Below are 13,259 nucleotides of genomic sequence, written 5' to 3'. Positions count from 1 at the left end.
AATTTTGATTGGCCGATTTTCCATAAGCATCATTCATATTGGCATCATGGCCACAAGCATAGCAAGCATCAATTTCATCAAAAAGGGATATTTCAAATGAATCCAAGGGATCATAGCAACTATCATATCATTCATCCTTCGGTAAGCACGAAGGAAAATTAAATAATGTATGAGTTGAAGAGTTACTCTCATTAGAAGGTGGGAACGGGTAGCTAATCCGCTCTTCCTCCGTTTGTTCTTCGCTCTCCTCGTCATCTTTTTCATCCAATGAGCTCACAATGCCATCAGTTTCTTCTTTCATAGATTCCTGCAAAATAGTAGTCTCCTCCTGGACAGCGGAGGAGTCCTCAATATATTCTTTAACATAAGCATTAGAAGCATTGTTTTCATAGAAATATTTAAGTATGGAATTTTTTTTAGATTTGTAAAGAGTAGCATCATACTTTTCAATCAAAGAAGTAATTTCATAAGCACCCTTAAAAGCAACAAATTCTTCAGTTTGTTCAATATCATAGTAATTATAAACACCCCTGGCTTAAAAAGATAAGATTCCATTATCACTAAACTCACATTGGTAGGGAAAGTGTTTTTTAGGGTCTTCAAAACAACAAGTAAAATCATATAATTCACATAAATTCCAAGCATAGCATTGCATAGTATTAATAAAATTTTCCCTTTTTGAGATAACCAATGTTGCACAAAATAAGCATGCTCATCTAACGATTCTCCCTCAAGTAAGCTAGTTGGGTTTTCAGCACGAGCACAAAGGGATCCAAGTAAAAAGCTTCAGGAGTATGATAGATTTGGGGTAGTTCTTCAACCATTGGTTTAGTAGGTACAACTATTTTTTTGGTATTTTATGTTTCCTACCCATAAATAAAGATAGAAAATAGGAGCACAAAATAAAAATTATTTAGTGATAAAGCAAACAAGCACACAAGGGAATATTCACCCCATGCTATTGCTCCCCCGCAACGGCGCCAGAAAAAGGTCTTGATAACCCACAAGTATAGGGGACCAGTTGTATCCTATTTCGATAAGTAAGAGTGTCGAACCCAACGAGAAGCTAAAGGTAGAACAAATATTCCCTCAAGTTCTATCGACCACCGATACAACTCTACGCACGCTTAGCGTTCGCTTTACCTAGAACATGTATGAAACTAGAAGTACTTTGTAGGTGTGATAGGATAGGTTTGCAAGATAATAAAGAGCACGTAAATAGAAACTAGGAGCTCATTAGATAAAGAAATAACTAAGTTAGTTTTAGTAGAGATCTTTTTGCACAAGAAAGTTATGTGTCCATAGGCAATCGATAACTAGACCGGTAATCATTATTGCAATTTTATATGAGGGAGAGGCATAAGCTAACATACTTTCTCTCCTTGGATCACATGCACTTATGATTAGAACTCTAGCAAACATCTGTAACTACTAAGGAACATTAAGGAAAAACTCAACCATAGCATTAAAGTATCAAGTCCTCTTTATTCCCATACGCAAACAACCTACTCACTCGGGTTTAAGCTCTCTCACTCTAGCAACCCACCATAAGCGAATCATGAGCATATTGCAAAACCTACATCGGGGATCCCTCACGCTTGCGTGACACGGAGAGAACCATAAGACAACACCAATACTAAAACATGCAACTCAAACCAATCATGATCATCAATCAATCCATAGGACAAAATGGATCTACTCAAACATCATAGGATAGCCATGCATCATTGGGAAATAATATATAGCATTGAGCACCATGTTTAAGTAAATATTGCAGCGGGGAGAAGGGGTGTTACACCGCTGCATAGAGGGGGGAGAGTTCGTGATGACGGCGGCGAAGTTGTTGGTGTAGATCGCCGTCACGATGATGGCCCCGGCGGCGTTCCGACGCCACCAGGAGGGAGGGGGAGAGAGCCCCCCTCCTTCTTCTTCTACCTTGACATCACCCCTAGATGGGAAGAGGGTTTCCCCTCTGGTATTTGGCCTCCATGGCGGTGGAGGGGCAGGAGCCCCTCCGAGATTGGATCTCTCTCTCTCTCTCTGTGTGTGTGTTTTTTTCTGTTTCTGCGCTCTCTGATTCTGGCCTGTCACCGTTTCTTAAATTCCCGGAGATCCGTAACTCCAATTGGGCTGAATTTTAACATGATTTTTATCCAGATATTAGCTTTCGTGCAGCCGAAGAAGGGAACCAACCGCCTTATGGGGTGACCACAAGGGCCCAAGGCGCGCCCCCTGCCTTCCCGCCGCCTCGGGCATCGTCTCGCGTTGATTCCACTTCCCAAAATTCACATATATTCCAAAAACAATCTCCGTAAGTTTTTATCCCATTTGGACTCAGTTTGATATGGATTTTCTGTGAAACAAAAAACATGCAACAAACAGGAACTGGCACTGTATCACTATGTTAGTCCAAGAAAATCATATAAATTGTTGCCAAAAGTATGTAAAAGTTGTAGAATATTGGCATGGAACAATAAAAAATTATAGATACGACGAAGACGTATCAATGTTTCCAACTCATACGTCTTTCGTCATGATGTCCTCTACCAGTCGACCATCGAAAAGGGCATAGAAATGACCAGTCATCCCAGGCTCAGTCGAGAGGCACTCCATTGATTGACCCACGAGGCAATCCAACACCCGACACATGGGAACATCAAGAAATGAAACCATAATGTCAAACAGACAATTTCAAGGAGTTCTTTTTTGGGAATCGTCTTCAGTATAAGTTTGGTCAAAGTAGAGATACTCTGACTTCGGATAAAACTTATATGCAGACTAAAAAGGACCGGAGGGAGTAACTCACAAGAGATAACTCTACCTAAAATAAATTACGAAAAGTAATGCGGTAAGAGAGAGAACTAGTGGTGCGCGATGGCGACAATATACTTGTTTGACGAGTTCAAACTGTGGCAGAAGAGCTATGTCTAGTTGAAGGGACTTGTGATTGCACATAGGAGCAAACCCCCTCCCTCCTATTCTCCTCAATGTGAAGTTATTTCTTCGAACTTCAACTCATTTTACTCGTGGTAGATCCTTCTTGGTGATCTCCAAATCTTCAACAAACTTTGTATTTGGTGACCATAGTAACTCTTAGTCACTCAGACAAAAGCCTAACCGTCTAGAGAGTTAGCGGTTCTCAAGGGCTCAAAGAAATCTCAACTTAGATCTATGTGATGCCCAACCACTATCTAAGTTTTGGGCTTTGGGTTTTCTCTTAGTGGATTCACTCAAATCTTTCAGAGTGGGGTGCTTAGACAAACTTATCAGAAATCAAAAAGAGTTATTACATTCATAAGTAGTGTTGAACAAACTGGGCATGCAAATCAGTGGATAAGGAAAATATAGCACATCCATCTCTATTGCCATCAGTAAGACAAAAAAGCGCCTGCAAGTGTGTTTGGTAGGGTGTGTGGAGAGTGCATGAGGGCAAAAATTTCCAATCCGACCCACTTTTGCTTGTTTGGTAGGATGCATGGCTCTCGTGGGCTATGCCCATCTGAGGCAAAAAAGGGCCCTCAACCATGCCCATCTCATGCACCCTACAAAGGGTGCATGGGGGCAGCCATACTGGCCCGACCCTTCAGTCCACGTCCAGATATGTTTAATTTTTTTAAAAAAAAATCATATTTTCAAATTTTAATTGAATTTTCAAAAATTATTCAGAATTTCAAAATTTGTTTAAATTTTCAAAAAAGTTCAGAATTTCAAATTTTATTTAATTTTTCGAAAGTATTTAGAATTTCAAAATTGATTAAATTTTCAAAAAGTATCTAGAATTTCAATTGTTGTTTAATTTTTCAAAAAATGTTCAGGATTTCAAATTTTGTATAAATTTTAAAAAATCTTCAGAAATTCAAAATTTGTTAAATTTTCAAAAAAATTGTAAAATTTCAAAAAAATTCAAACATTGTTTATTTTTAAAAAGCAAATGTCAAAATTGTTTTTAAATGTTAGATAAAAACAAACTTTCAAAATATGTTTAAATTTTCAAATAAATTCAGAATTTTAAATTAATTTAAATTTTCAAAAAAATGTTTAGAATTTAAATAAAAGGTCAATATTTCAAAATATGTTTAAATTTTTGTTCATGTTTTCCCAGTTTTGTTCACCATTCAAAAAAATTTATTCAGAATTCGAAATTGTTCAGCATGTGTAAACACATGCAGACTTCCAAAAAAAATCTTAGCTCAGCATGTCTTAGCGCATACACCGCTGCCAAACAATAACAAATGCATGGACTCAGCATGTCTATACTTAGCATGTATCAGAGAAGAACAACTAGGCTAGGTCTATACATGCTACCAAACACATTCTAAAAGCAACCCCTGGCAATACAGAAACGATTACATACGAAACATATTATGAAGAAGCGTCATTGGACAACCACATGAAAGCCCCACAAAAGACGGTTCATGATGTATGCTCTTTCTCATGGTGCATGTCAAGAAGCGGGATGGGAATGATCTAGAGGCAGTGCAAACTCTAGAACATAACGGGCGATTCTGTGTGGTGTGTATTTGTCCAGGATAGGGGCGATCTTAATATAGACTTTAGACGATGATCACTTAGTTTCATCCATTCCAACTTCTATCATGCTAAAAAAAGATAAACACACATAGGTCCTAGCACGGCTCGACTAGTTCACGAAACATGACACACATGTTTGCATGAGGCAAGCCGAGCATCAGATGTGGAGCGTGTGTATGTGCCCCCTTCTTAAGTTTCTACGGATGTATAGAAGATGAAACCTTTTATACTTGTCTAACTCACCCACCACTAAGGGTGTGTGACTAAAGTTTCACACCTTGTATCACGCATGAATGGGCCAATTGGGTCTCTATGATTTATTTTAGATATTATATGATTTATTCAATGGGCCTAGCCCATATAATTCCCACATTTTCTACATCCACAAGATGGAGTTCTATACTCATTCTAATGTTATAGGGCCCTCATTATCAAAATCTTTGAATCATCCATCCGGGATTCGCTCTCAATGCAATTTATGTTTATATTTTGGAAATGGACATGGTAACAATGGTAAGGTTTTACTTCCAACGAAAAAAAGGAATGTGATTAATTTGAATTCCTTTTAGCAAGAAACAGAAACCGCTTGAGCTGTCAATGGACCGACAAAGAGCACAGCTGGCCGTGCACCGTTTACACGCTATACTTGGAACCAAGTTATTGTCGAGTCATATGGTACCAAAAACATTGTCGTTGTATTGTAGTCTACATACAACTGTGTCCGGACAGTGTCGGTATAGATACCAACTACTAATTTGCGTTTCCTTCATTTTTTATGAAACACACAAACAAACTCATGCGTGTTTCACAGATACAAGAAATGAGAAACATTTTTGTGTTTTTATGGGAGAAAATAAAAACATAAACCGTGATTTCCTAGACTATCGAATCAATGGATTTAGAGGGAGCACAGTTGCCCATGCCACGTTTACGTGCTATACTTGGAGCGAAGTTATTTTTTAGTCAAATGGTATCAGAGAACACCACCGGTATGGTGTATCCTGGTGTACATACAAATGTGTATGCACGTGATCGATCAGGACAAGGATAACAACTAATATGTTCACTTTTCATATATATTTTTTCTTCTGAAACACACAAACTCACGTGTATTTCTATCTAGATCCAACAATTGAGAAATATGATTGCGCTTTTGGGGAAGAAAAACGAAAACCGTTGACCGTGTGAATTACTAAATGGCCGAATAGATCCAGAGGAAGCATAACTGGCCATGCGCGTTTACATGGTATACTTGGTACAAAGTTATTTTCGGCATAGGTACCAGCCCGTATGTTACTATATGTGTAGTGTCTTATCATGATCACATGTGCGGTACACGGCAAATAGCTGGCACACGAGTCTCGCCACCCTGCCGCGCCTCTGCTGGCCCCATCGGCACTGTGCGGCGACAGCGGCCAGCCTCTCCCCTCCAGTTCTCACCCTCCCACGCGCCTTTAAATACCCCAACACCCCGCCCGACCGCAACCGCACACAAACGCAAAAACCCATACTTTCCTAGCTAGCCATGGAGAACGCCGAACACCACGACGGAGCCATCACCATCCTCTCCCTTTCCCCTCCCCCTACGTCGGCGCCCCTCTCCCCGCCGATATCCCCCAACTCGGCGGCGCTGGCAAACGCGCGCTGGGTGCCCACCAGGGAGCAAATCGCGGTGCTGGAGGGGCTGTACCGCCAGGGGATGCGCACCCCCACCGCCAAGGAGATACATCAGGTGACGGCGAGGCTGCAGGAGCACGGCCCCATCGAGGGCAAGAACGTCTTCTACTGGTTCCAGAACCGGCTGCGCCAGAAGCAGAAGCAGCAGCAGAGATCCGACTACTTCGCTAGGCAGCTCCGCCGTCCCCAGCCGCTGCCCACGCTCCGCAGGACCCCCGGCCACGCCTTCTCCCCGGTCCAGCTGCAGGCGCCGCCGGCGCCGAACACTCCTGCATGCAACGGAGAAGGTACGTCCGCACATGAACCCCTCCATCTCTTCCTTCGACACGCCATTCCATTAAATCTGCTTTTGGCAATTGGCATGTAGTACATCTTGATTGATTAGCTTCCAAAAGCGCCTGTGCGTTTCTTAGCCTAGCTTTACGTTTGGGGTTTAGCTGGAAGGGATATGCATCTATGACTTTCATTTGCAAACCCCCACGGCTTTCATGCGTCTGCTGGTCAAAACTGGTCATGTGATTGGATGGTATGGCATCCATCTGGGCAAATTACTAGCACACGCATGGATGCTGACTCATCTATAGTCGTTCGTTTCTGAAAGTGAAATGAAGTAGCACGTACCTGTACTATCTGTTGTCTGTTTTGTGATGTCCCTTTGGTAGTTTGGTTCGTATGCATGCATGCACAAGGTTGCTTTGCTTGCTTGGTTATACTCCCTCCGTTCTTAAATATAAGTCTTTCTAAAGATTACAACAAGTGACTATATAAAAAGCAAAATGAATGAATCTACACTCTAAAATATGTCTACATACATCCATATGTTGTAGTCTATTTAAAATGTCTAAAAAGACTTATATTTAGGAATGGGGGAGTATATATTCTGTTTGCTCACGATGTGCACGCACGGATGCAAGGTAGCTCCATCTTTTCGCTTGTAGTGGCACCTGTTGTTTATTGTCTTTGCCAGTACTATATGTCAACCGGCTCAAAGATCACGACACCCAGCCTTGCTCACAGCCGTAACTTGCAACAGCGCCGTCTGTTGCGGTCGTCACACCCACGACTCCGCCGCTCCTTCGCAGCTTCGGGGGTTGCCGCTCGCAGCATTGTTCGATGGTCTTCTCTGGCAGCGATGGTGTAGCGCCCCTGCACAAAAATTGCGGTGATGGTGCATGGCTCCAAGGAGATGCCATGTAACAATGGGAACAACCTTGGAGCATCAGTGCGGTAGCTGCTTGGAGAGGAATTGGACAGGCATGACCTGCCAAAGAAAATTCAATTTGGGGAAAACGGCATGTGTCGGGAAGAAGACGATGACCCGAGGAGATAAGGTTGCGTGTGTGGCTGATTTGTAGTACGCGTAGCGCTAGGCTGGTCAATCCGCAACACGCCTAGTATTGCGCTCGGCTGCCTGCAACACGACCAACATTGCAAACACCTCTGAGTGGTCAATTGAGGAGAAGCCTTTTCTTTCTCATCTTGCCCACGAAGTGTTTTTTTTTTTTTTGAATGTTGGCAGTTGCTCTGCCAAATTCATTGATCAGAAGGGAACAAAAACAAGGAGACAGCCCAAGCGGGCAAACACCCAGCAGGTGAAGGGGGGAAAGAGAGAAAGAAAAGGAACACAGAGCCTACAACTCAACCAGGGTCAAAAGGGATGCCAGCGCCGGCCATATTCCAGAGCCTGATCTCATCTTTAATCTTGCGAACAAGAGTTGTTTTGTGCATAGCCTCCTGTTGAAACAAACGCCGATTCCTTTCCCACGAAGTGTCGCTGCGTAGAGTGTCAATGGAGCAGGGAAACCCTTGCAGTCATGGTCACACGATTTTACGTTGCAGGGCTAGGCTATGCATCCTGCTGCTGCTACCTCCTGTAGCTCTTTTAATCTTTTCTGCATTGTACATGCATGCGCGCATGCCCCAGATTAGATGGAATTAACCATCCTGCACCGACGTGTCCAGACCTAGTAAGAAATCCTGCCCATATTGTAGGAAGACGGAAAATTTCTTGTGGACCTGACAGTGGAACGAGGCATGCCAGCCAATCCAGCAGCGAGTAGTTTCTGTTTGTACCATTTTTTATTTATCAACTTGATCAAAATGGCCATGATCGATTTATATTGCTCCTGTTTCTGTGAGTTTCAACGAAACCAACTTTATCTATTATCAAGAGAAATCTGTTTGGATATTCAGCGTAAGTTTATGAGCTTTCTGTTTCCCGATATTTTGCTCGACATTGAGCAAAATACGGGAAACACACAAAAGATACTCTCAATCCAAACATGCCTATTATTGTGGTTATACTGACATATTTTTCGTTGGATCCATATTCCTTTTTCTTGCAGCAATGTACATGCAGCAGCCATGCTACATGTCAGGGTCAGCAGCACAGGACACGGCTAATGCAACCTACTACTCACAGATGCAGCCGCAGATAATGTATCCGAGTGCGGAGATGATGGCGCATGGCAATGTACAGGCACAGGCGCAAGCCGCCATGTACTACCAGGCAGCATCTCCGAACAACTCCAACACTCAACAACTGCGCATACTCCAGTGCCCCCCGGCCGCCGGCAGCTACGGGGCGCCTGACGCCTACTCCCACCGCCCCGTGCTTCTGAATCTGTTCCCACAGTACCCCACCTTTGCAAATCGCAGGAAGACCCGCCGCGTCGGGAGCGTTGGCTCCGTGAGGCCATCGACCTCAGGGTCGATCTCTTGGGAGACGGAGAGTCCCAAGATCCCCAACAGACACATTGCTATCGATCTATGACATCTTTGGTGAAGGCCACTCAAGGTGATGCATGATTGCTGATATGCTCGACAAGTACTTTGTTGAAATCATATAGGCTATCTCTTAGTCTCATGGACAAGCCATTGAGTAGATGTACCGGTTTTCTTTCATGGGATATTTAGTTGGAATGTTGGTTTACTTAGATAATTATGAGGAAAATGTGTATTGCTTCATAAACTTGAAGCGTGCATTGGAAACCTTGTTAAATTTCATTGAGTTAGTCCAGTTAATTTCTTTTATTGCAAGGTGTATGTTCTATTTTGGTTTTAGCTTGTTTCATCATATCATTCATCTAACCATGGGTATGAAACAATCGCCAATGTTCTCAATAGATTTCAGGTATCACCCCCTTTTCATAAGAATATAAGTTTCCTTTTACTTTTAAAGGTCTATTTGAAATGATTGTAAGTTTTGAATATCTACCGACGTTTTGTTCTCGCTTGAGATACAAATACATGTGGCTACACACAAACTATAAGCGCTCCAAACATCCCCTTAGAGAAACTCAGAGGTGTATAGAATTTTCTTTTCTTGTGAGAAAAAGAGGTTTATTGTTCGATTAGTTGTTTAAGTCATGAAGTGTGAAGCACACACAAGCGTATCATGTGTAAACATTGTAGACGAGATAAGTATCATGGTCAATCTCACACTACAATTTTGCTCGACATACCTAATGTTTTAGGCGTTACTGTCACATACCAAATTTCACAAATTTGACCCTCATTAGCGTTGCATTCTTTCTCTGGATTAATTCCAGAAAATGGTTAGCCCATTTTCCATAAGGAAAATGAGCTTCAGCTTAACTTGTCAAATCTTTTTCTAACTATATATTCTCTTCCAATGTAAAAATTACAAGCTCAAGATTGTTGAGTAAGCATTTTCTTCTTCAAAATAATCCCTTTTTAAACCCCTTTGTGAAGAGGCACCTTTTTAGAGACGAATTTTCTGCCAAGAAAATTACGGTAGTATCTTATGACCATGTATATTCCAACTATGCTAAAACATGAGATGCTCCAGTACAATTTTTGAATTCCAAAACTCCCAAAGTAACCAAAAAAATTGGTATCTAACCTTTGAGTATTCACCCCAAACTTTTTGTGTAGTCTGTACACCTCATTCTAAAGCTACCCTATTAGTTTCAGCCCCAAGATTTTCCATTTGATACCCAAACTATTTTTTTCTTCAAATCTCGGCAGTAGAAAATTTGCCCCATTTTAGTGAAGTATCATTTCATCTGAAATCTTCATAGATCCTACAAAACACCTAGGGACCCGGCCATACCAACTTGCAGCCCGAACATCGGGCCCTAGGCTCAAAACCATGTATATACTGATGATGGCGGTGGCAACCACACATGCCAGAGTGACAGTGCAGAAACAACTTTCTGTTGCGTACTGCTCACGTTGTGGCACTTCTACCGTGTTGTTTCACGACTGTGCACTCATGGATATATCCCGCACCACCCTGCACCCCTCCCCTCACGACCCCCTCTTTCACTCACCGTCTCGGTCAGGCCATGAGCTCCGCCTCAGGCACGGGTCGAGATAAAACTGTCACCAGAATCTCCACAGTGGCAAACCACCGGTGCCACCTAAAAATATCTACCAAGCACTCCCATGGACACCATTACCTCTGGGAACACCGGAGATGTCTTCAATGATCCAACCCGAGCAGTCGGTCACCATGGCCACAAGCTTAGCTAGAAATAGAGCCCCTCCCTAGCCACTCAAAGCACCCGCGTCAGCAGGGATGGAGATGGGGTCCCCTCGACACCACCCCGAGAAGGCGGCCTCGGTGTCATCGAGTACAAGATCAAGCTTGGTGTGTGTAAAAGGGTGCTCGAGGGCACGGTCTCGATCGCTTGCCTCCTCGGGTGCACAAGCCACCTATTGTGGTTGTCCCACCTCTAAGGATAGGAGGAAGAACATGTCAGAAAAATCCCATGCCCATGGTAGGATGGGCTCTGAAATGTCCCATGCTGGAGTGAGTCATGTATGGTCTTGTCGCATCCCAGGTAGGACGTGAGATGGGATGCTTCAAGCGGAAGCTAAGCCCATGATAGCATATGTTAGGAGAGGACAACTCTGAGAACAACTCTTGATGTCCTTTGGGATCCCTGAGGCTCTAATAACCCACAAGTGTAGGGAATCTATTGTAGCCTTTTAGATAATTAAAGAGTGTCAAACCCAATGAGGAGTTAAAGGTAGTATTTGTATTCTCTAAGGTTCTATCAACCATAGATACAACCCTATGTACACCAAACGTTTGCTTTACCAAGAAACAAGAAATAAAACTCTTTTACAGTTATAAAAGGGATAGTTGGCAAGAAAGTGACGAACTTGGAAATCATGGTTAGTTGATGTAATGCAAAGGAAAAAAAGTAAAAGATAGCGAGTGTGGAATAACTGCGATAGGAAGTGAAGAATTGTCCCTAGGCAATTGGCTACAATAATCATATATTGCAGTTTTATGTGAGAGAGGCCTATGCTAACTTACAACAAAATCCATTGATAACATGTATGTATGATTGAAACCCCTATCAAGCGTCCACAAATAGTAAAGATTCATTAGGGTAAAAACCAAGCATAGTTATCTCAACATACTACTAAGTACTAACCCTAAAGTGTGATCCACATACACACAAACTTGATCATATTTGGCACTCTGTCTGGTCACTGCATAGTTATCTCAACATACTACTAACCCTAATGTTTGACCCACATACCTGCGTGCTCATATGATGGGCACCAAAGGAAAACAACACATCAACATACAACTCAAATCAATCATAATATATCGCCAATGAATAACATGACAAAACAAATCTACTCAGACATAACGAAGTTGCAATAGATCATTGGATACTAATTAATAGCATGAAACACCATGTTTAAGAAGAGGATTACAAAGGTTTATGGGAGAGTGGACAAAACTATAGAGAGGGAGGAAGGCGGTGGAGATGGTGTTGAAGTTGATGGAGGCGATGGATGATGACTGTGATTTTGGTTTCCCCGGCATCATTCCGGCGTTGCTGGAAGAGAGGGGGAGAGGGGAAAACCCTCCTTGTTCTTCCTTGGCCTCCCCAATAGGTGGCGATAGGTGTCGTGGTCTAAGTCTGACAGTAATGTAGGGGGGTAGGTGTGGAGAGGCAAGATCTTAGCTATGGAGTAGTTGTAAGCACACGAGGTTTATGAGTTCAGACCCTTCTCGGAGGAAGTAATAGCCTTACGTCTCGGAGCCCGGAGGCGGTCGACTGGATTATGTGTGTATGAATCACAGGGGTGCAAACCCTTTACACTGAGGAGGGGGGGTGGCTTATATAGAGTTCGCCAGACCCCTCCGGCCCTCAGTTATGCAGGGTTTTAAGTACATTAAGGTCGGGCGTTACTGGTAACGCCCCTAATAAAGTGCTATGATGACCATAAAAGCTACTTAATGACCGACCGTTAGCGTGCGGAGTGACTTTAGGTCTCCTGGACGTCGAGTGGTTGGATCTTGGTCGAGTGATTGCTTCTTGGTCGAGTGTCTTCGAGTCTGTCGAGTGGAACACCTCCAAGTCGATTGAAGGGTGATTTCTTCTAGAGATGTCCTTGGGTAGGGCAGTTAAGACAGGTCCATGACCCTACCCTAGGTACATAGCTTCATCATTAGCCCCCGAATGGATCGAGGTTTGAGTGGGGAAGGAGTTGAGGACTTCTCCGACTCATTTTTCATGCCATGAGCATATCTTGTTTCGGATCAATGAACCCGAGTGACGACAGCAACTTCCTTTTCAGTCGCCTTGATCCATTCTTAGTTTTTTGTCGAGTGAGTTTCTTTACTTGAAAAGCTCTGAGTGACGGTGTGGAGGAGATCTTCCGTCTGACAAGTTGTTCTGCTGTCCGCGGATTTCGCGGGATTCGAATTTTGGGAAGCGCGCGGGACGGGGGAGGCCGCAGTAATCGGCTGGGATAGGGAGGAGCCGCCTCGATCTCTGCGCCACCTTTTTTGCCACGTATCGCACGCGTGACTGTTGCGCGATTTGACAGGATCGTCCGGGCCTACCAGTCAGCCACTCGGAAGTAACCTCATATAAGGCGTCGAACCGGGGTTTCTTGAACAGTGCGTTCTCATTTCCTCTTCTCCTCTTCAGGCTTCTTCGTCGCGCTCGCTCTCGCCCCAGCGCTGCCGCTCCGAACGTGTCTCGCCGGGGACGATGGGAAAGGAGAAGACGGTGGCTCTGGAGCGGGCGAAGAAGGCGACAACAAAGGCAAAGGGG

The 13,259-nt window shown here is 43.4% G+C and overlaps 1 protein-coding gene across 1 annotated transcript; it reads left to right on the top strand.

Moving 5' to 3' along the window:
- Nucleotides 1–6,050: 6,050 nt before the first annotated feature.
- LOC119272286 (WUSCHEL-related homeobox 5-like) lies at nt 6,051–9,314 on the top strand. Its single transcript, XM_037553799.1, has 2 exons — nt 6,051–6,494; nt 8,553–9,314. The coding sequence occupies exons 1-2, from the start codon at nt 6,056–6,058 to the stop codon at nt 8,978–8,980; spliced, it is 867 nt and encodes a 288-aa protein (XP_037409696.1). The 5' UTR covers nt 6,051–6,055; the 3' UTR covers nt 8,981–9,314.
- Nucleotides 9,315–13,259: the final 3,945 nt, after the last annotated feature.

Source organism: Triticum dicoccoides, chromosome 3A (assembly GCF_002162155.2).
Source record: "Triticum dicoccoides isolate Atlit2015 ecotype Zavitan chromosome 3A, WEW_v2.0, whole genome shotgun sequence".
Classification (NCBI taxonomy): Eukaryota; Viridiplantae; Streptophyta; class Magnoliopsida; order Poales; family Poaceae; genus Triticum; species Triticum dicoccoides.
This window is presented reverse-complemented; position numbering and strand designations above follow the sequence as displayed.